The following is a 24415-nucleotide window of genomic DNA, read 5'->3' as shown; positions in this document are numbered from 1 at the left end:
CACACACACACACACACAGAGACACACACACACAGAGACACACACACAGGGAGAGAGAGAGAGAGAGACACACACAGAGGGGGGGGGGACACACACACACACAGGGAGAGAGAGAGAGAGAGAGACACACACACACAGAGACACAGGGAGAGAGACACACACACACGCACACACACACACAAAGACACACACAGGGAGAGAGAGAGAGAGAGAGAGAGACACACACACACGCACACACACACACACAGGGAGAGGGAGAGGGAGAGAGAGAGAGAGACACACACAGACAGGGAGAGAGACACCCACACACTCACAAACATGCACACACTCAGAGCTCACACACAGAGACACAGACACACACACAGAGACACACACACACACACACACACACACACACACACAGGGAGAGAGAGACACACAGAGAGAGACACACACATACTCACAAACACACGCACACACTCAGAGACACAGACACACACGCACAGAGAGAAACAGAGAGAGAGACACACACACAAAGACACAGAGAGAGAGAGAGAAAGACACACATGCACAGAGACACAAAAACACACACTCACACACAGAGACACACGCACAGAAACACACACACACATGCATGAAAAATGAATAGACAGAGCGATGAGGAAGTGAGGAGAAGAGACTGATGTGGGTCATCTCTGCATGTTCACGTCCTGAGGAGCAAAATCAGAGACAACACAACACTGTTCCACAATTAACAGCAACTTTTCAGAAATAACGTTTAACTATTAATTACTTGAACGTGACTGGACACACACATTGAAAACACAAAACACAGCAACTTTTAATAACTATTTTTTATGAAACAACGAAACACAAATCCGTAACTGAAGACACATTGTTGAAAACCATTTCTTTTATTTAATGCAATAAAAAAACACTACACAACACATGACTACAAAACAGCTGCATTTAAAAAAAAGTTTTAAATGTATGAATGTGTATATATATGTGCATATCTATATAAATGTACATGTGTATATATATATATGTGTGTAGCAGTGGTACAAGGCCCAGGGCCTGGTGGCATCTGCCTGGAAAATCTGGGTCAAAGCGTTTGAGTGTGTGTGAGCGGAGGGGGAGGAAGAGTGGGGGAGGTTCCTCTTCTTCATGCTCGAGTGTGGGAGCCGTTCACTGCTTTTATTTTTAGTGAAAGTGAGATTCATTCATCACTCGTGTGTCGTTACATCTCCTCACTGTTACCACTCATACACTCAAATATTAAATCGTTAAAAAGTAGGAGAAGGCCCGGAGGCTGAACGACTGAGTTCACTCACACGTCGACAGTCCGAGTCTCTGAGTCACTGAATCTCAGGGTTCTGTCGTCTGGAAGGAAACAATTAACCCCAAAGACTCACGTACAGCTTCTGTCACTTTACTCTGTTGTAGAATGTGAAGTGTTAACACGATAAAACTGACCACAGCAAGATCATCACTTTCTCTAGTTCTACCATCTATAGGTATGTGTTAAAATAAAATGAACATTTTGTCCTTTTCTTTGAGCAACGGACGACATTTGGTAGAAATGTTTGTTGTGTCAGAACAAACTCAACTACACAAAAACCCTGGAACTGATTTCCACACAACTTGGTGGACGGACGGGACATGGGCCAAGAAAGACCTCGTAGTGTTAAAACCTTCCATCATTTCTCAGAGATCTTTTCATTCATCTTTATGAAAATAAGAAAATAACAAAGCCCCTTTATTTTATGTCCTGCATTATATTTTTTAACATCAACAAGGGAAAAGCCGACTTTAGGTACTTGTACTGGAACATTTTATAGTGTAGCATGTTTTTAAATAATCAATCTTACTAATTATTAAACTTTAAAAGTTGTTCTACCTTCCATTTACATTAAAATCTAAATCAGAAAAATATAAAATCTGATTCTGAATGTCAACTAATGCAGAGTTTCTGGATCATGTGCATTTCATTTTAATACCTCAGCTCCTACATTCATCTGTAAATGTCGGGGAAGGAAAAACTTGATACGACACAAGCAACTGATTTTTATACACAAACATTTTATTTAGGTTAAATAAAGCAACAACCTAATAAGAACAGAGAAGGTGTGAAACTTGGACAGGGTGTGTACAGCTGATACAGAAGACTAGCGATACACAAAAAGCAACAAAAAGAATCAAAAGTATTTAAAACATCATCATCATGACGGCGCTGCGACCTTCAACCAAGGCTCAAGTGACCCTGAACATTCCTCACAGGGAAAATAAAAAAAAACAATACATACAGACTCTACAAGGTTCCTTCTTTCATTTCCCCATATTCCCTATTTTCACTCTTGTTTTTCCAGGATCATTAAGTGGCATTCAGGACGTGGACTTTCTACTTTAGCCCCCGGGAAAGACCAACATAAAGCTGCGGAATTAAAACCGACTCGGATTTAAACCGAGACGATGATATAGTTGAGGGAGGACAAAAACCAAAGAGGTCATAAATTCGTATTTACAAGACATACTCGAGCTCGTAGCGGACGAAAATGTTTTTCTCGTCGTTGTAGACTTGTGGGTAGTGGGCGATGAGGGCGTCCTGTGAGCCGATGTAGATCGAGTTGTAGATCTTCCAGTAGACGTCTCTCACCTTCCTCGCTGGATGGAACAAACCCTGGAGGAAAAAACAGCAGATTTAATACATGATAATGTTCAGACAACCCAAAGTCACTTTACAAATACAAACACTTCAGTTTACAGCACAAAGAAATTTAAATTATGTTCAAAAATAATTGTCCTTTCATTTATCAAAACACTTAATTTATCTGGTTCAAGCTCCTTCAATGTTGTGATTTGACATTTTTTCTGTTTTTGGACCATTAGTTGGACGAACCATCTGAGAACAACTTCCCCATTGCTCTGGTAAAGTTTTAAAGACTGAAAAGATAAATCAATATTGACAGAAATCTTAAGTTGAGACCCCGATCACATATTGTGACAGATTCCTTATATAATTGATCATTTTTGAAACATATTTAAAAACCCACCTGTAAGCAGTACTGCAACATGCGGCAGGGACCGATGGCGACCCTCAGCCCCTCCAGGGCGCCCATGACGGCCTGGATCACGTGAGGTGACGTCTCAAACACATTGGGCCACACGTAGTTGAGGAGGTGGTTGAGCGAATCTTCGCAGCCAAAACCGTAGACGCCCAGAGACATGTGCTGGACCACAGCACTCGCCGTCTGTCGGTGGACCAAGTCTCTGCAGGACGACAGAGACAGAGTCAGGTACCCTTACTGGTAACATCATGTTATCAACTAATGTGGTCAAAGAGCGGCAGAGGATAACAATCCCTCGCCTTCTATCTCACCTGTCCATGAGTGCGTCCTCCAGCAGTGGCGTGACGGCGTAGATGTAGTCCTTGCCCATCTCTCCGATGTACTCGAACAGGAAGGAGAGGGACTTGAGCACGCCGTTCTGCACATTGAGCTCGGGCACGCGGTATTCGTTCATGAGTGCAGGGAGCACCGTGAAAGGCGAACAGGTCTCAGCGACGATGGCGATGGCCACGGTTGTGCAGACTCTGTTCTGACGCTCCTGCACCTTCAGGTTATTGAGCAGAGTCGCCAAGACGTCGTGGGGACTGAGAGGAGAGAGGAGGACAAAGATCGGGTTAAGACCAGAGAACCTGAAGAATGACAATACACAGATTTGGTGTTTTCTGTGGATCTTGACGAGGAGTTGACAGACTCACCCAATGGCTTTGGCTATGTAACCAAACGTGTTGACAGTGGCTCTGCGGATGGCCTTCTTGTGAGCCTTCAGCAGCTCCAGCAGTTCAAAACAGATCCTCATCCACTCCCTGGCCGACACGTACTCAGCACCCCTACAAAAGTAAAAACACACATTAGAAGTTCGTCCCACGTTCCACCACCACTTCTAAAGATGAGGGTTTAGTGTACTGACCTGTCAGCGATCCTGCCCACCAGGTCGATGCAGTTCTCCTGCACCTTCTCGTGCCTGTTCTTCAGGATGGGAGTCAGACGAGGAAGCAGGTCTTTGATTGGTGGAGTCATCTTGTGCATACCTGAGGAGAGAGGGAAACGATTCATTAGCTTATCACCTTCGTTTTCTGAAATCTGAATTTCCTGCAGAGGAAACCAGGGTTGTATATAAAGCGCGGTGACGTACCAATAACATTCACAATGGCCTTCAGCGCTCCCAGGATGCTACCCAGCACCTCAGGGTACTCCTCTCCCAGGTACTCGTACAGCACCACACCCAAGTGACCCATCAGCTTCTCCTGCAGTGGCAGAACATGAAAGGATGCATCAGTTTCTAGTTACACGTTTACGTCTTTGAATCTATACATATTCAAGCCTTCACATCGTACCTCCTGACAGGTCTTCATGACCACGGCCGTACGGGAGATCAAGTCAGCGGCCTGCTGACGGACTTTGGCCGACTTGTTGTTCAAACGCCACAGCACCGTACCGCAGATCTGAGGAAGGTAGGGCTTCACCCGCTTCCCGAGGGCGTTCACCACGGTGCCGAAGCCGTTCAGCATCACAGAGTCCTGATGGAAACAGAAGGGATGAAATTAATAACAGAAAAGATCCTGTCGAGATAAAAGTCCTGTCCTGGAAAACTGTGACTCCTCTCACCTCTGTCGTCTGCTCCTGGAAGGCATACAGGATGCCGTCGATCAGCTGCTCCTCCAGCTTGTGGTCGATGTCAGCGGCGCCAAGGTTGCCCATGATTTTTTCAATGGTCTCCATCACCATTTTTCTGTACTGCTCGGCCTCGTCCTTCAGGTCGTCCACGATGCGAGAAATGATTTCTGCTGCTCCCACTTTGTTGGCCAACTCCACCGTGGTGTCCACCAACTGTTGGAAGAGAAAGACAGTTTGATAACTTGAACATGAGAATCCTCATGTATCTAAAGCTGTCAAATACTGATGTTAATTCCAGGTGTGAACGGGGACTGAACGCGAGCGTCTGCTGACCTGTCTGTAGTTACGTCTGTCGAGAGCCATCCTGTGCTGCCAGAAGTGCTTGAAGAAGGGAGGCAGGATCTCGGTCTTGATGTAGTTGGCTTCCACACCATCAGTGCCACAACATTGCTTCACCACCTGTCAGACAAGAACACAAGCGGCGGTTAGAGAAGGAGAAGATCAGGGTTTCCTCCTTTTTTTAAACCAGGTAAAATCCTGATTTTTTAAAATACATTTTGGTCTTTCATATTCTTAGCTAAAATAAACTGTTGGCTTGACTGAGACTGTGGTGATTCAAAACTGCCAGAGGACAAAACCAACCAGGGCTTCAATGTTTATCTACACAAGTATTAAAGTAGCAGGTTGTTAAAGTGGTGAAAACATATTAAACAAACACGAGGTTGATAAAATGCAGCTTCAGACCACAGGTCAGATAAGTCCGGGTTTGTAAATGTAACCAACGGTTGCAGAGTGAGAACAAAGGCGACATAGACGTCATCTCTGCTAATTCTCGTGTTGGTGTTATTATAGCGACGTACTAGCCCTGGTGCAGCCATGAGGAGGCTGAACAGGCGAGAATGAGTCGCAGGACGTAACCAAACTGAGCATCACACACAGATATAATATATTCCTTTATCCCGTCTTTACCTTGAGTACGATCTTTTTCATCTCCTCATCAGGGGACTGGAACTCTCTGATCAGGATCAACATCACCTCTCTGGTGTAGTAGTTTGCGTACTCAGCGTCCATCAGTGGGATCAGGTAACCAATAGCTTTGAGGAAAGCAGCCAGACCCTGGTGACAGAGGAAGAAACAATTGTGAATACAAACTTATTTCACCGACTGTGGATGTAGATGATAATCAATGTGTGTCTGTTGCACTGAAAACAGTTTATACCTTTACATTTTTTATTATTTTGACTTCTCACCTTTCCTCTGTGCTGTCTGATACCCTTCCAGAGCGGCTTGAGGACGGAGTCGAATGACTCGATACCGTAGGGAGTAGCAGCTTCAGCAAGAGCAGCTATGGCCAGAGCACTGATGGTCCTCACCTTCTGCTGCTCATCCACCAGACCTGTGGACACAGTTAACACCAGTGAGCACATTTAATCACACACACATTGATGGTGTGTTTGGTTAATGGTTATTAACGGTGTCTGCTGGTTTCAAGCACATGTTACCCATTTTTTAAATGCATTTGAAAAGGATTAGAATGACAAAAACACATAATATAGTACATTTTAACGATTTAACGATCTCATACTATCTGGGATCAATCAAATTTAGTTTTGGACTAAAAAGTCATCACTGAAAAACTTTAAAAAGCTATAATTAACTGAATTTGGTATTTTGAAAATGAAGAATGTCCACAAGACTTGACTGACCGTGTTCGATGATCTCCACCAAGCTGCGGAGGTGGGGCAGGATAGCACAGCCCATAAGAATGGCGATCTGCTGCACGATCTTGATGCCCGTGTGTCGAGCCTGCCAGGACTTCTTGCTTTTACACACAGCTTTGAGGAAGGGCAGCAGAGAGGGAATACCGAGGGCAGAGGCCACCACAGCGAAGGCTCTGGCCGTGGTGTTTCTGACGTACTCGTCCATGTTGTCGATATCAGGTCGCATCGTGGAGATCATCGTCGCCAAACCAGCAGCCTGCGACAGACAGGAGGACACGCGTTAAAATCTGAGCCATACATTCAGATGAGGCCAGAGACATGAAGACAAACCAAGAATCCATACAATTTTAGTGCGGATCTGGATTTCTTTCATATCTATGGACTCAACAAACACACTGATCTGATTGTATCCAACGGGTGCAGGTTGAGAACAGAAGGGAATAAATGTCCGATCTGCTGGTTCTCGTGTTGGAATCAATTTAGCGAACGACTAGCCCTGATCTGACCACAAACTGGTTGTACAGGCGAGAATGGTTCGCAGAACACGGGCAAACAGAATTTATGAATCTTAATGTTACCTTCGCCAAGTTAGAGATGATTTCTCTGCCTTCTACTCTGGCGTAGTAGTCTTCATCAATCAGCAGCGGCTCGATCACCACCAGGATCTGAAAGAAGAAGATGGTTAGTTTCTCAGGCACAACTCACTTAACTGATCGCACGTCTTGTACACCGAGCTTACCTTGTGCACGTACGGCCGGACCAGGTCATCCAGCTTGTAGAGAATACGGTCAATGACCTTAACCAGCAGATGGCGCTCCTGGTCCTCCAGCGTGGGCGACATGAGCAGCGGCAGGATCTGGTTGAACAGGGGGCCCGCTCCAAACTCACGAGCCTTATCGGTGATCTGACGCAGAGCAGCCTGAAAAGAGGAGGGGATCGGTCAGTCAGACTGTATCAGACGTTCAGTTATAACAGATCTGATGGTTTGTTTTTTTAGTTTTATGCTGTTACAAGCCTCTGCTGTGGATTTATGATGTAGGAATTAATCTGAGTCAGGAAGTGACCAACCTTTCTCATTGGTGGTGTTCCATTTTTAATTTTCAGCAGCAGCTTCATGATCTTCCTTTCCTTCTGCTCCTCTGGGCTCAGTGTGGACTCGTCCACCTCCACCTAACACAAAGAAACGCACCGCGTCAGACACATTGAATTTCAGACAGGGAACATTTTTAATTTATGATGTTTTATGTGTGTGTCGATGCTCACCAGCAATTTGTCAAAATACTGGATGTCATCAGGTTTGAGGAAGGGGAGGTTTCCTGAGGGCTGGTCATTCATCTGTTTTGTGGTGCGGTCCTCCACCTGCATGTGGAAACCTGTCATGCCTCCAAGAGGGGTGGGTGTGGCTGACAGCTTGCGGGCCGGAGTACGAATTGGCACGTAACCTGCTGGTGGAGGCAAGACCTGTGGAAAAGCAAAATCAGCCGTCAGTGCTGCGACGACATTTTATATTGCATATACTAATTCTTTTGTAAAGTTTATAAATGGTATGGACCTTGTATCCCTCTGGAAACATGGCATCCAGCTCCTCGTCTGTGAGGGGACGGTTCCTTTCATCGATTTCCCTCTCCCACCTCCACGCCTGCAGCTGCTCTGGGGTCATGCTCATCATGTGACCTGAAGAAAACAGAAGAGGATACAGACTCAAAAACATGTGACGCAACAAAAAGGGGCTTGAGGATCCATGGGAGTAATTCATGATTGTCCCTGAATACCAAGACAATAGGACACAAGGAAGGTATAATTCAAACCTGGTGTTGGGGTAGCCATGTTCATAGCTGGTGTTCCAATGGGAGTCTTTCCAGGGGTGAGAAGAGGTGTTGAGGATCCCATCTGACTGGCAGGGGTTTCATCCCACCTAGACTTCCTCTTACTGGCCCCTGGGGTTGGAGTCTCGCCCACAGACTCGTCTCCTCTGTCTGTTCGTGGGGTCTCGGCCCAGCCGCTCCCATGACCCGGGGTCTCTCTTTCTGTCTTTGGTGTTTCGTCCCAACGGTTCTTACGAACGCTACCGGTGGCTCCACCGTGGCCAGGTGTGGCGTGGCCGGGGGTGTCCCTGCCAGGGGTGGCAGCGCCTGAAGGTGTGTGGCTGGGAGTGGGGTCCCACATACGGGTGCTGGGAGTGGCCCCTGGGGTCTCGCTGCCTTTAGGGCGGCCAGGGGTTTCATCCCATCGGGTGCTTGAGGGGGTGTGTGCGGGGGTGTGTCCTGGAGTCTACAGGGGACCAAAGCAAAGAAAGATGAGATTAGAAACACAGTGAAAAAATTTACAGCATCAAAATAGTCTCATATTCTCTCATAATACTGGATTCCAGCAAGTTACACAGTAATGCACAAAAGGTAAGGCACTAAATCAAGCAACAAGTGATTCACCTCAGCACCGGTGTCAGCCTGGTCCCAGCTGGACATCTTTTTGGGTGTAGTATTAGAGGGGGTTTGGTCAGCTGTCTGGTCCCAGCGACGCTTGCGTTTCACGGCTGCTTGGGCGGCAGCAGACCCGTTAACAACCTTCAGTTCCCCTGACTTGGCCTTCTCTGCCATCTGCAGACGAATCTCTCTCTGTTGGTAAAAAGGCACAAACGTCAGGATAAATGATACAGCTGAGCTGAGACAAAGCACAGGTTTGCAGTAGGTCAAAATATTAAATAAACATCGACAGGCTGGTTACCTCCTCTTTGGACAGGTTCTGCTCCAACATGACGTCCACGTACGACCTGACCTGCATCTTGGGATCCGGTGTTTTGCCCCCTGCGCGAAAGAGCACCAACAAGAACAAAGGAAACTCATCAGTACACACTCCAGGGACCCAAGTTATTACAATCACAGCAAGAACAAACACAGCCAGCTAACCCTGACTCTTTACCAACAGATTAACTATGTTCCAGTTTTTTAAACAGTTGATTCACAAAACAAAGACCTACTGAATTACATACAAATATACATTTGCCTTTCTTAAATACAGTCATATCATTCTAATGAAAAACAAGCAGATACATAGAGAGAAGAGCTGTGGTTGTGGTGTTTTCTTTAAGTGGATTAAGAAGTTATAGCCATCACTGATGCAGGGGTCCTGGGCTGTGCTCTTCAGAATACGTACACTTTCAGTGCCAAGGGTCCTTCTGCAGTCAGACTTCAACCGGCAGAAAAGAAGCCTAGAAAATGTCTCTTTACCATTAGTAACACTTTGGAAAAGGGTTTGAACTCACACACAACAGAATACCACCTGTGTTGCATTGATTTATGGCACTCAAAAAAGCAAAGCATCTTCTTGGGGCGTAACCTCAAAACTAGAAAAACTTTATGTGAGACCCTGTGGTCCAGATACTAGCAGCTAAAAATGAAGTGAGGTTACACCTTGGAATGAAACTACCACAGTACTATCAAAAATAGAAGAATCTACTTTTGCATTTATATAAAAATGAGAAAACAATAATAAAAATCAAGCCCAGATGTCGTATAACAGGCCGTTGTCACTGACTCAGAGTGGCACTGAATCATCACACATTTAGATGTGGACTTCCTTTTCAGGACAAACTGATCAAATCAAAAAGGCAGAGATAATCCTTCAAATATTTGGGCAGCAATTTTCTATTGTGAATGCATGGGATATTTGAGCTTCATAATTTTTAGATGTTGATGCGCCAAATTGAAAAACTAAAGAGTCTCTCTGGGTAGAGGTTTGTTGTAGCTGGGCTGCATCTGATTCCCCTCAAAGGCCCCAAACAAGCAGCCAGTGGACCCTGACCAATCTGACAAGTTCACAGCTCTCTGTGTTCCCCATAACCTACACAGGATGAGTTGCTGCACCCTTAACAGAGTGCAGTACAGGACTGGCAAAGCAGTACTGCTGTAGGAGAGAAATTAAGGACAGTTAGTATGGGCCTGTGGAATTGTGGTACACAATTTTTCTTGATAACATATTTCTATTTTACAGAGAGAGTTGTAAAATAAAAATATATTTACATAACAACTTTGTACAAAGAGCTCTCTCTACATGCAGGCTTCAGATGAGCCCTACCTACTAACTTGAGACTTTCAGGCCATTTAAGCTCATACTGTCAGCCGAAGTTAAGACTTAATGATAATGGAAATAAAGATAAAAATAGCTGACTTACAAGTATTTGTTTTACACAATACTGAAAAAAATCTAGCATGTTCCTACTCTTGCGCTGCCATTTTAAGGAATATTTTACATTTAGCTACATCTTGAATTTATGATTCCAACTCTTATCGACTTATAACTACCTTGATAAGCAGTGTCCTGTTACTGCAAGAGACGCAACTTATAGCCCAGACAAAGGCACTGGGATGACAAATGAGATCAGATTTACCTTGTTTATTACGCAACTGACTCTGGACTGACTAGGCATATGTATATTTCTCTTGTCTGTCGGCTTTGGGATCTACAGCTCTGTCTATGACAGAACAGGATAATACTTGGCCTAATATCCTGTGCTCAGCACAGCGTATCATTAGCAGGTCAATTACACCAAAGCTAACCCTCAAACTTCCTCATCCTGCACACCTTCCCATTGCTGACGCTAACATGGGATTGTTAACCCTTCGACTCACACACAACCCATCTGCGACCCACGTGTGTTAGGAAAATTGCCCGTTTAAAAACATTGAGCACCTAACCACCTCTCCCACTGAACAGCATGGTAACCCTACAGTAGGTTTTGCTTTATTTTACTGCACACACCAGGGTCAAACTTGTATTTTGCACAAACGGATGATGACAACAATTTTTCCCCAAACCAAAATATTGACAACAAACTACGAGACCATGCGGACATTTCTTGCTAAGTTGCAAGTTGATGCAAATGTAGATCATATAATAGGAAGAAAAGGTAAAATGACAAAAAAAGAATTCCCTGTACCACACAGGATTGACCACAGGGAAGGCATTGAGTCTGGGAAGCAAGTTATTGCACTGTGGTCGAAGGGTTGAACAGCAAAACTAGAGTGTAAAACCATTGGTAATCATGGGGGGGGGTCACAAAAAGTCAACCATGAAAAGGGGACAACACGGGGAATGATTAATGAAAACAAAATAATAGCTAAATTTACCGTCTGCAAAAGGGTCGAGACGCTCCGGAGAGATGATCATCTGTCTGCGCCGGGCTTTGTACTCGTCCTCACGCTCTGCGATCTTTTGTGGACGATGCTCTGCGAACGGGTCGTACTGCAAAACGAAGTTAGGACACAGAGTAGAATTTAGTTTCATAAGATTTTTCTAAAGTTGCCTTAAAAACTGGGTGAAATAAATCAATATTCGAGAGACAGACAACACATACTTGCTCGTCTGACTGAGGAATGGCATTGAGTATTGCCACCGGTGCATGGTACCCTGGCTTCTTCTGTCCCAACAAGCTTGTTGATGTGTCATCTTCATCATCCTGAGGAAAGAAAGACAAAAAGAGTCTAGTCAAATCTCACCAAGACGGCAAGACTCTCCTAGCTCACATGCAACAGACACAGGGGAGCAATCAAGCCCCAGGAAACAAGTGGAACTACAACAGAGCTGATATAACAATATCATACCACCTTTCTGCTGAGAGACTCACTGACTTGGTAACAATTATTGAAAAATACAAAATGCCTTAGTGACTTTTGCAGTTCTGACAAAACTACCATCAAAGTTTAATAAGCCAACATGGAAGCCAGCAAGATCTCAATATCACAAGCTCTCTGTTCCAGCTGTTAGCAGCAGCATTAAAACGGAGAAAGCACCAAATCCAGATAACATTAGCACATGTAAGGATATGTATCCATGCTCTGGGTAAGGAAACACTTACATCCTCCTGTTCATTGGCAGCAATGGACGTGACATATCCAGCGAAGCGACTGTCCTCGCCTCCATAGATCTCCTGGTCAAAAAAGCCAGTGGAAACGAGGCCGACTCCCTTCTCTCCTTCCTCCAGCAGGGTGGCCTTCATCCCCTGGATCTCCAGGATCTGGGCCTCGATATCTAAAAAGGAAAATGGAGACACAAACAAGTGAGAAACTATGTAATTGCAAAACTATTCCCTGTAAAAAGGCTACGGGGAACATAGCAGAACAACTGGGCATTTTAGAGGAAATGAGAAATCAATCAAACACGCATTTGTATTGAGGGGAAAATTGTGTGAATCATTTTCTATAGATTTTCCTCCTCAGATAAATGAAACCTTCAAAAGCTGTTAACTAGAGAAAGGCATGTTTGTTTTCTACTGGCCCACGAACCAACTGTCCAACAGCAGCTGCCGCTTCCTTCCATGTTAGTGACTTTGGCCATATGTTGCACCACAAGGAGAAGTCACATGTAACATCCGAGTGGGGGGGGTTTGTTGTAAAGCACTCCAATGCACTTTAGTGCTTCTCATGCGGACTTTGAACCGTTTGACATGATTCTTGCACAGGCGGTGGAAGAGGTGAGTTTTGTTCCGGTCTGTTAGGGGAAACCATTTGCTGGTTTCCTTGACTGATCAGAGTCCTTCTGGGTTTAATATTGTAAAAAAAAAAAATTCACTGAGGCTTGAATAAATCTTTCACCTTTGCAACATCTAAGACATCAAAATGAATCTATGACCACGGACACAATACAGATACAACAACCTCGTGTTTTGATGGCGTGTAATCAAACTGGGAGCCACGGTCACACCATGTGACGGAAACTACGAGGTGGTTTAATTCTCCATCTTGTTAAGCTCCAGGAGGAGTTCGTTAAAAAATACACAACGTGGAAAATGGAACGTGTTGTTATGAAACGGCGTCGGACGTCCATTAAAAGCCATCTTCAGATTTGAGAAAACTGTTTTCTCCCAATATTAACCACATCAGATCATGTTAAAAAGACGAATCAAAGTTGAACTAGATCATCGTGGAGAGTGTAAAACAATCTAAAGCACATCTGATGACCCCTCTTTTTCATTAATGACATCATAGACAGGCTGCCCCCGTACAGACGAGATCTAGATTTAATAAAAACATGAATCCTGGTCCACGTCAACCAAACGAAACTAAAATCATTACACAGCTCCAGGTCTGTGGAACAAGGGAAGCGGCTGCTAGCTGCTAGCTGCTAGCTGTAGCTCCGTGTGTCCGTGTCTGGGACGTCGTGGTGCTAATCTAGATTAACCGGACCAGAAAAGAAATTCCATCAAACTGTGTGAAATGCGAATCATCCAACGATGGATGTGCAGCAGAACACGCGTTTGAGAATATTAACATTAGTTAGAAGTCACATATTCTCCATTTTAGCGATAAAGCCGTTAAGTGGTGCAGGGGGAGGGTGGGGGGGGGGGTGGAAGCTAACGGCCGCTAACAAGCTAGCACCCAGCGCCATTATCTCGGGGTCCGCGTTGTGTCGCATCACGGCCCGAAGATTATCACGTTCAAACACAACATGTTCAGACACTAGCTTGGGGTTCGGACACTGGAACGTGCACAGGAACAGTTCGCGATTCGTCTCTGAGGGAAAACTGCTGCAAAAAGATGCTGTTTGTGTTTAATTCTTTAAGGAAATTTACCTTCGTGGGTTTTGGCGATCTTCGCCATTTTGGTGGTGGATGATGGAGTCTGAAACCGGAAGTGTGTCCCTTCTTCTTCTCCGTCTTCCTCTTCTTCTGGGTTTTATTGGCGGTGGACGATTTGGTGCATTACCGCCACCAGCTGGTATGGAGTGTCTTATATTTATATTAAAAAACCTTTATTCTCTCATTAATATTTGTTTATCTGAGAAAATCATTTACTTTTCGATTACACAGTTTGTAGGATATCTCTTAAATCAAAAAGTACTTTAATCTTGCCATGGTTTACAATTAGCTGCCTTCTCTGTCCTCTATCCACATGTGTTCATCTGTACTTCAGTACTTCTACTGAATTGCAAGCTTGATTTACAGAAATAAAACAAAAGAAATACTCCCAGCCCAATAAACTCCCTGCTCTGATATGTTCACACTGCAAATCACCCAAAGCAGAAGATAACTAAACAAAATAATCGGTAATAATCGTTATCACTGATGGAAGAATCATTAATTTTACATTTTACTTACACAATAAAAGTACCAACATACATCCTACTACAAGTATAAAAGCATTGCCAGCTGCATTCGATCAAACTATTAAAAGTAAAAGTATTATTTTTTTCTGAAATAGGTTCCTCTGACTGATATAATAATCAATATCATTTATATTAGATAAGCTTCGGAATATATGCAGTGTAAAGGGATTCCACATTGAATTGCACAGATAGAAATTAGTATTGTGGAGTTAAATGAGTTAAACCTAAGTGAGTTTATTGTGCAGTCCCAGAAATTGTTGAGTGTGGTCTACAGGGAGCAGAGCTACAGTCCAACAGCTGCAGGAAAGATTTAACCTGTGATACTCTCCTGCAGACACTTAAGGTGGTCTATACATATAAGTACGCAACATATTAAGTACTCAAAACATAGTAGACTACACAGTACGACATAGTATGCAGTCATAAGGTACACGGTGGATAGGATGAGAGTAGTGCAAATCAGAATAGTGCGAAAATGGATTAAGAAGTGCAAAAATACTTCATGGGAAGTAATGTAATCCACAGGTTGTAGTAAATAGCAGTTAAAGTGCGCAGCAGTTGTAATATAATAGAAGCATTAAAAGGAAAGGAAAAAGGTGAAATTACTACAAAAAGTATAGTATAGTATAGTACAGTATAGTACAGTACAGTATGGTTTAGTCTAGTCTAGAAGAGTATATTATAGTACAGTACAGTATAGCATAGTTGTGAGTACATAGTGAATCTTATTTTAGGTGAAGTATCCCTTTCATGGATCTTGTTTATAATACAGTATAGAACAGTATAGTACAGTATAGTATGGGCTAGTTTAGTATAGTATAGTACAGTATAGTATTATAGTATAGAATAGTATATAGTACAGTATAGTATGGGCTAGTTTAGTATAGTATAGTACAGTATAGTATTATAGTATAGAATAGTATATAGTACAGTATAGTATGGGCTAGTTTAGTATAATATAGTACAGTATAGTATAGTATAGAATAGTATATAGTACAGTATAGTGAACTATCCCTTTAAACCGCTGCAACCCGAGCCAACATCTCGTGACATTCCTGCGCGTCCTCGTGCATGAACGCGCCTGGCACGGACGTCAACAGCTGCCTCTGTGACGGAAGGCAGAACCGACCAATGGGGGACGCTTAGAGAGGACGCGTTATCCAATGGGAGGCCGAGATTAGGGCGGGTACGTGAGAGTGGGCGGGTGTGGGTGACCAAGGAGCTGCTGTCAGGAGCGAGAAGAAGAAGAAGCAGAAGAAGAGGAGGAAGAAGAAGAAGATGGCGAGAGGCGGCCTGAGGAGAGTAGCCCAGTGTTTGAAACAGTCCGTCAGCAGAGAAGTTCAGAGCAGGAACAACGTCAGGTAAAGATTTCAAACTATCCTCTGATCCACGTTCCACCTGGAGAGTGTCAGAAAGTTCAGACTCCATCAGAGTCGGTGGTAACTTCACAAGTTAGAGGTTTAATCAGGAGAAGAACCAAAACCAGCTGGTGACATGTTAACGTGACACCAGCTGACCGGCTAACACCTTATTCAACTGTTAGAAACTGGGTGCGAACTTTTAAAGAAGTTATAAATGCGGATAAATACTTTACACGAGTGGTGCAACGCATTGTTATGAATGTGTTTATCCACAGCTGTTACTGCAGATACTGAAACATAACGTGGTATGTATACATTCACTTTCAGTTTATTAGGTCCACCTGCACCTGGGGATGTTCTCTGTGCTGCTGTCCAGCTGTTTTTATATCATACACAGATGTGCTTCTTCCCTCGTTGAAATAAACACTTAACTTAACCCTAGCTAACACTTAAAACCCACTGGATTTGACGTTTATAAACAGTTTACACTAATTCAGCTTTCTATAAAAGTTTCATAACAAACTTAAATGTAACTAAAAGTGTTTCTTAATGCATAATTAGCTGTAATAACATAAAAACAGAGGTAATTAATGTTAATTAATACTGTAAATAATACTGTATATAAGTGCTTACCATTTTTATTGAAGTACAATTTCCAGGCTCTTTTTAAAGTGTTTTTTAAAGTATTTATCAACAGCTATAACTCCTGATGTGGTCACTCGTGATTGGATAGCAAGATAGTGAAAAATAATGTGGTAAAAAAGCAGCTTTAATAATATGAATGCACTCAGTGTGCAGTTTATTAGGTACAGCTACACCTTGATTCAAGTCCATGACCATGTACTTGTTGCTGCTGTTGAATCACAGTCGAACCATCATAATTAGTTAATATGTCACAAAGCTTTTTAATCCACAAAGAGCTGTTTCCTCTGCATCGTGTTTTGTCGTATCTCTGGACATCCATAGTCCTCTGAGGTTTAAAATCCTGCAGAGGAAGTGGCTCTCACATGCCAGCTAAGATAAGATAAGACCATTCTGCCCTTTCTCTCCCGGGGGGGAACACAACTGAAGTTCAGGTTCGCCTCTGGCACAATGTTCAGACGGTGGCACATTGCTTGTAAGTGTTTCTCAGGGAAAAGGGAGATGGTCTGCACGGTGGCTTGAAAAAGTTTCCTCATTAAACTTGTTTGAGCTTGTAACATTCAGTTTGAAATCCACTGTGTGTCACATGCTGGTCCTGCGTCTGTGTCGTGTTGGGGTCAGACCTCGTGCACACTGTCCTCTGAAGAGGTATTTCTCAACTGCACTGTAACTATACACCAGAGAGGACTTGCCAGTTTTAGGTCCCTGCCATGTGGCAGCTGTATCACGTTTCAGGTTGTAGTGAATTTACTTTCTTTGGAGAGTTCTGCAGACCTGTGATGGAACAGGAATTCAAATGACCACATTATGACAAGCACACAATCGGTTTCATGTAGAAGACAAAGGATTTAATGGTTTGACTATGAATTCTGCTGATTTGAGACTTTGTTATCTGTGTTTATGACATGCACGACATAAATACTTATTTTACAGAATAAACAATGCAGAAAATATGTATTTATGTTAACATTTTACCCCAAAAAGTGTTTTCTTTCTATTCCTAGTTGTTTAAAACAACATTTTATGGTTAAACACAAAATATCAACCCTCAATAATATTTCTGTGTCATAAGGGTTCGATAACGACATCTAAGAAATCAGTGGCAATTCTTTTTCCTCCCGATCATATCAAACGAATCGGTGATGTAACGAGTGGTGAATCTGAACACACGTGGTGACACTGTGTGCTTCCAACCCGTCCGATGCCAGGGACACGGTCACAGGTGCCGTGGGTCACAGCCAGAACTCAGCAGGAGGCTTCTGTCACGAGCAGCGTGACTCGAGTTGGTTCATGAACTTCAGTGACCCGTCCCGGATTAATGAGTCCTTCCATTCATGGTGTCAGGGAGGAACTGACTCAGGATTGGTCTATTAATCAATTAGTGGATTGTCAGTAAAGTGGTGATTTGTCATCCAGGACCCAGTTGGTCAGGACGTTAGTGAAATAGTTTTTCAGTTGGACATCAGCTAATAAGTAGATTGAGTGTGCGAGTAAAAAAATTAAAGACTCTTGCCGTTTCATGTTGTGATACAGTGAAGTCAATATTATCAATAATCTGCAGCTTCTCCCTCAGGTCGAATAGAGGCCTACACATATAGAAGTGAAGGCAGACAGGTAGTCAAACAGGGTTGAGTGAGTCCAGGTGGTTTGAGACCCAGACTGTATTTATTAAAGATTTTATGTCTCCAGTGCTCGTAGTAAATGAGGCGTCCCTGACCAGGTTCTGTTCTGGTTTCCTGGCATTTCATGTTCACCTGTTTTATATAAATGACAAATGCTGGAGAAGTGTTGTATGTATAAACTGTATCGTGTGTGTCAGATCCTTTCAAAACCACTTTCCTGACCCTGTTGGTTTGTTTTGGGACCAGGTATCTGTCGTCATGTGGGATCCTGATGACACGGGTGCCTCCCCTCCTGGGTGCGGCCATGTCAGGGCGTGGCGTCGTGTTGCCGGCCCGCAGCTTCTTCAACCTGGCTGACTCCTTCTCCAAGAAGAAGGAGTACTCTGAGAGACGCATCATTGGGTGAGTCTGGTTTCAATTAGACTTGGTGTTAGCGGCTGTACTCAGTGTTCTGAACACAGCTGGTCACTGGAGACACATTCTGATGCAGGTTGTGAAGAGCTTTCCACTCGTGATCACATCTCCTGGAATGGATTTTCACACCAGGTCTGACATTGACCCGACAGTACTTTTGTCATGTGGTCTCAGAAGGTTGTTCTTTTAGATTTGTTCTCTGATGTATCATCTGTGGCTGTGGATCAGGAAATCGATCCGGTGGAGCTGCTGGTCTACTGACCACAAGCATGGTGGTTTGATCCCTGGCTCCTCCAGTCCACATATCAAAGTGGTCTTGGGCACTGAACCTTAAATTACACCTGTGTGGGAATGTTGTGGGACAGAGAACCAGGATGGTACTCTGTATGCAGGACGTTGTGTTATCTTGCTGTGGTCTGTGACTCTGTGACTTTATTACTCTGCGACTCAGAGAACTCACTCTGACGTGTAACCTTAACGCTTGATGGTGGGCATGCCTGATGCTTGCCACTGGCACCACTGATATAGCAACAACAACAACAGCAACCAGTCAAACATTGTCGGCTTTCCTGCTAACTGTCAATGCGATGCTCAAGGGAAGTCCACAGGAAACAAACTCCACAACCAGATGAACACACACCAGGTTCACCTCTCCTGCCTCATCCTGATGCTTGATGTTAGTCAGGACCTGTATTCGCAGAGACGTGATTTGATTGATTATCGCCTGCACTTGAGTATTTGTTTAAATGGGTTTTGATTGGCTGGTGCCTGTAAGGTAAGGACCCACGATGCAGTTCAGCAAAGTGTGATGTCACCTCGTTCAAAGGGACTGAACTGCCTCACACTTACATACATGTGTGGGCTTTGTTATTATCCACAGAGTAGATCATCTGATTCGACTTTGAGTGTCTTGCTGCAACATTTGCATATTACTGAGGGAAAAATCAATAGTAAAAATAATTTAAATCTACTTTTGCACAAAACGAGGGAGGAGGAATTTGTTCCTTATCGCTGGCATCGATCTACTCATTCCATAAGTCTGTGGAGCACATATCTCATCATCTTATTACCTTCACACTTGGCACGTGTATTGTTAAGGGTCCAAGGAAATGCAGTATCGAATTTGGTGCCATTTTTGATATATGATAATATTAATGTACTTTGAATAAACAGGTGACGAGCTTTCTGTAGATTCAGTTTTAAAAAACAGGAAACCAGCACTCCCAGCAGCACATTCCAAACAGACAGGTTTACAATGGGCACTGCACCAGTACAAATAATTCAAATCTATTTTTGCATAGAACAAGGGCGGAGGATTATGTTCCTCATCATTACACTAATCCTTCAAAGACCAGTTTGAACAGACGGAATAATATTACTGAGCCTAAATGATTCACACCTGATTGTAATCAACCTTTGCTTGTAACAATAAAAACTGTTTATTGACGATGCATAATCACAAAATAACACAAACTAAAATCCTAACTTCCAACATGGGTTCATGTTCTGAGTGGCGCGGCCTCCACCAGCTGAGACCTGACGTATGTGTCCCTGTGTGACGCACTGAATGTCCTCCTCTGTTCCATAGAGAGGTCATAATCACTAAATCTGCTTGTATAAATAGACGCAAGCGGCAGCGAGTTATTTCCCCTCAACTGGAGTGAGGCACTTATACAACACAAGTCGTATAATCTGTCTCTCATTCACTACATCTTGTCTTTATTTAGTTTCTCCTCTTCTCTTTGTCTCCTCTCTTTCTCCTCCCTCCCTCTCTTTCTGTCTGTTCGTTTCTGACCTAGTTGAACACTTAACCGGGTCGTGAGTCGTGTCAGTCTTGTTTCGTGTTATGTCACAGTCGCTGACCTTCATCTGCTTCCTGACGTGCAGCTCTGCATGTTGGTATTTGCACACTGGAGCTAACGACTCGCTCCTCTCGTCCTTCACTCCTCAGGTATTCCATGCAGGAGATATATGACGTGGTGGCCGGCGTGGAAAACTACCGCCTCTTTGTTCCCTGGTGCAAGAAATCTGACGTGGTGTTTCGGCGATCTGGCTTCTGCAAGGCCAAACTCAGCGTGGGCTTTCCTCCTGTGGTGGAGAACTACAACTCTCTTGTCACTACAGTACGCCCCCACCTGGTCAAGGTACGGCACTGCCTCCCAGCCCACGTCACCTACATGATCCTGAACGTATCTCTCTTCTTGTTGAGGCCTGTTCAGATTCAGTGATCAAAGTCAGATTCACCAAACACTTGGACTAACGTTCTGGTTCTTGTGTTTTTGTCTCTTGTCAGGCGTCCTGTTCAGATGGGAAACTCTTCAACCACTTGGAGACGGTTTGGCGCTTCAGCCCTGGTCTCCCGGGTTACCCTCGTACCTGCACCGTGGATTTTGGTGTAAGTAGAAGAAGTTGCTGTAGAAGTCAAACCTGCAAAAAGATTTGTGAGAGGTTAAAAGAAGAAGGGGTGGGTGAAAAAAATGGATCAAGATCTTTAACATTTCTCTATTTTTGTATTCATACGAGAAGAATAAGGAAGATCTAAGATTGTTTCATGCTGAGTGCTCGTATTTTTGAATCCAGAATCGTTTTAAATTGAGAATCAATCAGAGTCAGAATGAACAGTTTGTCTTTTCCTCGAAAAAGAGGGAGAGATTGTGGTTTGACCTTTTCTCTGTAGTTTCTCAGACCTGTACTAAACTCCACATAATCTCCTGAAATGATCACGAGGGGCTGTATGTTAGAACGCAAACGTCTGAGTTAGAGGCTCCAGACATTCTCTGGACTTTCTCCTGCCAGCCCCCAAGTCAAAACTCTGGATATTGTCGGAGTGAGCATACAGCGGGAGACAATCCGGAGGAGTGGGCGTGTTTATTATGTTTCCAACACGCAACAGGCGCAAAACTGAACACAACAAAAATAATACAAATATCTCAGGATGAAAAAGAGGAGCCGCACATGTAGAAGACACAGATGAAGATGTAAACTTGAAAAGACAACGAGCTTTGAGAGCTTTTAATAATAAAGCTGAGGCCGGTTTGTTTGTGCTATGAAGAAAAACATGTGATTTCCGCAGAGGAATGTCCTGCCTGGAGAAAGTCCGGATCCCTTTGTCCAGACATTCTCTGGAGTTCATGTCTGCAAACGGCTCTTGTTTGTCCTCTTCTCTGATCCTGTGCTGGTTCTTCCTCGTGTCAGAGTTGCCATGTGTGCAGCTGCAGGTGTTGTGTTTCTATGCCGACCCTTTGATGTGTGTACGGTGTGAAATTCAGCCGCTAACTTTATCCTCTCTGCTGCTTCCCTCAGATCTCCTTCGAGTTTCGTTCCCTCATCCACTCTCAGCTCGCTCACGTCTTCTTCGACCAGGTGGTGAAGCAGATGGTGTCTGCGTTCGAGCACCGCGCCTCCAAGGTATACGGCGCCGAGACGCCCATCCCTCGCGAGCTCATGTTCCACGAGGTTCACCACACGTAGCGCCGCCCCCAAAGGCAACCACAGATATCTGATGCCAACGCCAGAGAGGACGAGGGAGGAGAAAGTGTTAGTGAACGTTGCAGTGCCTTTCTCACAGCTACGACCAAGTTCATTCCCAACTATTTCATATCTAATAAGTGACACGGATCCAGCTCCGAGCTTCCACCTTCATGCTCAACATTTCATTCAGTCGTTTACACTGTCTGAGTAGAATCTGAGTTCTCAGGTTGTGAGCGTGAAGGTGAAACCACAGCAGCTCGTGTGTCATCACATCTGGAAACACCAGTCGTTCACCTCACTGCTCTGACTGACTGTTTTACTACAGCTGCAGGAGACTTCATTTTAACAGCTGCTGCATCAGTTCATCTTCTTAAATAATGTTTTACCACATTAGAGACGAATCGATTTATAATTGAATGATTTAGAAGTGGCTGAAAAAGCCACATTTCCCACGGTTTTATCGAGAATCAATCAGTCAGACAATTATTCTGCAACTGTTTTAATTATTGATTTAATTCATACCATCATGTCACGTTATCAAGGTATTAAAACAACTGATAGGGCCCAAGTCTTGTTTAAACATCACAGACAATCACATGATGAGAATATGTAGTAAGAATAAAGAGCAGAAGCCGGTGAGACACTGTCACGGGACATTTTGTTTAAAGAGGACGAGCAGGAGGACGTGTAAACAAAGAAAACCGATCTGTACACTATCGGAAACACAAACCTTCTCTGGGAGCTGAACTTTTATTTAGAGGGCTGTTTATTTTTCTCAATATTATGCTCATGTCATTGTTATGAGAGCGATGCTGGACATGAGAGCTGCTGACTTATACAGCAGAGGGTGTTTTATTTCTTCTTAAGTGTGCAATATGAGCTGTGTGTTATTTTAAATGCAGCTTCGCAAACATGTAAACCAACTGTCGATGTAAAGGGCCCAAAACCGGCCGACGACACAGAGACTCCGGCCTGTATTTATTTACATCACATGTCGTTTTCTGAGCGTGAACAACGAGACACATTTGACGAGTGATTGATCACATGATTGATCACATGATTGATCACATGACTTCCAACGACAATTCGACAGCGAGTGAAAATCGACCCAAGGTCAGATTTATTCTTGTCGTCTGTTTGAAGCCGTGATTGATGATAAAGAAATAAAATGAGCAAATATTCAAATGCAAATAAAACACTAAAATGACTCTATTCTTAACGTTACTATTATTATCAACAATGATAATAACAGAAAACAGAGGCTGTCATTGAACCCCCGACATCGAGGGTCTTCTCTAAACCCATCTGGAGACACACTAAGTTAAAATAATTTAGTTTTTATTTTTAACATTAAGGATTAGAAGCATGAATTAGGAATCTTTGCTTTGGTCCAGCGTGGTCGTCCAGATCCAGATGTTGAATAGATCCAGGTCGTACATGTGGACGTGTCGGCTCGGACGTGGTTTCAGCGAGGTCACCTGCCCTGAACCCACGTCACTCACAGAGTGCCTCCCGGCCGACTGGCAGCATATTTATCTCTATTTTTAAACAATATACTTGTATTTATTACTTAGTTTAAAGTGTAAATATTGGTATTGAGGTCACATTTTGAAAAGAGACACACTGCTTTTAAAGGGACTGGGTTTGTGTCCGTGTGTTCGGGGGAAAGTTGAATGTTAAGAGACTTCAGACAGATTTACCAGCTGCATGATTTATAAAGTATTTTTTCTAAAAAAGAAAAACCCTGACTGGCGTGTATTTTGTTTGTGTGTGTGTTTGTTTGGGGGGGGGGGGGGGGTAGTAATCTAAACAAGAGTCACCTCCTCTGGCTGGACAGAAATAGTTTGAGCATGTGAGCGGTAAGAATAGATGTAATAGACAGTTTGAAGCGTGGCTGCGTTTAAAGTCTTTTAAGGTTTGAAATGTCACGGCCTAGAACAGTTCTATTTGACCTTTGACCTTGGACCTGCGTCACTGAAGCAACGTCAAAGGTTGTTGTGATTTATTTCCAGAGAAGAGTAACGTGGATCACTGGAGCTAAAAATACTTCCTGCTGGTAGGAAACGACTCCTGTTATTATTATTCTAATCATTTCCAGCTGTTTTTTCTTTCATTACACTCAAAAGATTGATTAAGAGCAGTCGCAGCTTTTGATCATTTCTCATGATCTTCATCAGTTGATATATAATTGTAATGTTGACATTTTTAGTTTTTATAGTTTGGAGTTTAAACTGGCTGATGAAGATCCACTGATCCATACTTCTTTTCCACAACAACTATTAGTCAAGATGGACTTTGAGTCTCAGCTTTTCAGAAAACACCATCTAACTCCTCTATAACTGGTAAATGTCTCCAGCTGGTGAAGATCTTGTACGAAAGCTCCAGATCAGCCACGAACTGGACATTGTGGTTTGTGTTTTGTC

At 43.5% G+C, this 24415-nt stretch overlaps 2 protein-coding genes and 1 long non-coding RNA gene across 9 annotated transcripts; 2 read left to right on the top strand and 1 right to left on the bottom strand.

The window, feature by feature from the left end:
- Positions 1-2042: 2042 nt before the first annotated feature.
- sf3b1 (splicing factor 3b, subunit 1) lies at positions 2043-14093 on the bottom strand. 7 transcript variants are annotated; one of them, XM_034574181.1, is made up of 25 exons: positions 13950-14089; positions 12237-12409; positions 11736-11837; positions 11509-11623; positions 9536-9590; positions 9107-9186; positions 8812-8997; positions 8191-8653; positions 7935-8056; positions 7646-7843; positions 7451-7552; positions 7122-7301; positions 6961-7047; positions 6368-6638; positions 5912-6057; positions 5631-5777; positions 4995-5120; positions 4653-4874; positions 4382-4564; positions 4180-4291; positions 3955-4075; positions 3743-3874; positions 3359-3631; positions 3033-3249; positions 2340-2659 (listed from the first exon to the last, which is right to left on the bottom strand). In XM_034574181.1, the coding sequence occupies exons 6-25, from the start codon at positions 9161-9163 to the stop codon at positions 2501-2503; spliced, it is 3504 nt and encodes a 1167-aa protein (XP_034430072.1). In that variant the 5' UTR covers positions 9164-9186; positions 9536-9590; positions 11509-11623; positions 11736-11837; positions 12237-12409; positions 13950-14089; the 3' UTR covers positions 2340-2500. The 7 variants fall into 7 exon arrangements, 5 of the variants coding, with proteins under 5 accessions (XP_034430071.1, XP_034430072.1, XP_034430074.1 ...); XM_034574180.1 differs by lacking the exon at positions 9536-9590 and having other exon boundaries at positions 2043-2659; positions 13950-14022; XR_004612504.1 differs by lacking the exons at positions 2340-2659; positions 3033-3249; positions 3359-3631; ... (13 more) ...; positions 7935-8056; positions 8191-8653 and having other exon boundaries at positions 8935-8997; positions 13950-14093.
- Positions 12552-23734, top strand: LOC117754860. Its single transcript, XR_004612505.1, has 3 exons — positions 12552-12563; positions 14886-14894; positions 23166-23734. It is a non-coding gene; the product is annotated as an uncharacterized LOC117754860 (long non-coding RNA).
- Positions 15681-22973, top strand: coq10b (coenzyme Q10B). The gene is made up of 5 exons (XM_034574192.1): positions 15681-15843; positions 18354-18509; positions 20473-20665; positions 20815-20916; positions 21825-22973. Exons 1-5 carry the CDS (start codon positions 15761-15763, stop codon positions 21990-21992), a joined length of 702 nt encoding a protein of 233 aa, XP_034430083.1. The 5' UTR covers positions 15681-15760; the 3' UTR covers positions 21993-22973.
- Positions 23735-24415: the final 681 nt, after the last annotated feature.

This window comes from Hippoglossus hippoglossus, chromosome 21, assembly GCF_009819705.1.
Source record: "Hippoglossus hippoglossus isolate fHipHip1 chromosome 21, fHipHip1.pri, whole genome shotgun sequence".
NCBI classification, from domain to species: Eukaryota; Metazoa; Chordata; class Actinopteri; order Pleuronectiformes; family Pleuronectidae; genus Hippoglossus; species Hippoglossus hippoglossus.
Note: the sequence above shows the minus strand (reverse complement) of the source record. Positions and strands in the feature narration are given on the sequence as shown.

What these genes read in the sequence shown, in the direction of transcription:
- sf3b1 (XM_034574180.1), bottom strand. Translation starts at nt 13,977, where the DNA reads ATGGCGAAGATCGCCAAAACCCACGAAG. An exon ending in GATCGCCAAAACCCACGAAG is followed by an intron (nt 12,410 to 13,949) that starts GTAAATTTCCTT and finishes TTTCCTTTTTAG; the next exon opens with ATATCGAGGCCCAGATCCTG. An exon ending in GGCCATTGTGAATGTTATTG is followed by an intron (nt 4,076 to 4,179) that starts GTACGTCACCGC and finishes CTCTCTCCTCAG; the next exon opens with GTATGCACAAGATGACTCCA.
- coq10b (XM_034574192.1), top strand. Translation starts at nt 15,761, where the DNA reads ATGGCGAGAGGCGGCCTGAGGAGAGTAGCCCAGTGTTTGAAACAGTCC. An exon ending in TACGCCCCCACCTGGTCAAG is followed by an intron (nt 20,666 to 20,814) that starts GTACGGCACTGC and finishes GTCTCTTGTCAG; the next exon opens with GCGTCCTGTTCAGATGGGAA. An exon ending in CCTGCACCGTGGATTTTGGT is followed by an intron (nt 20,917 to 21,824) that starts GTAAGTAGAAGA and finishes TGCTTCCCTCAG; the next exon opens with ATCTCCTTCGAGTTTCGTTC.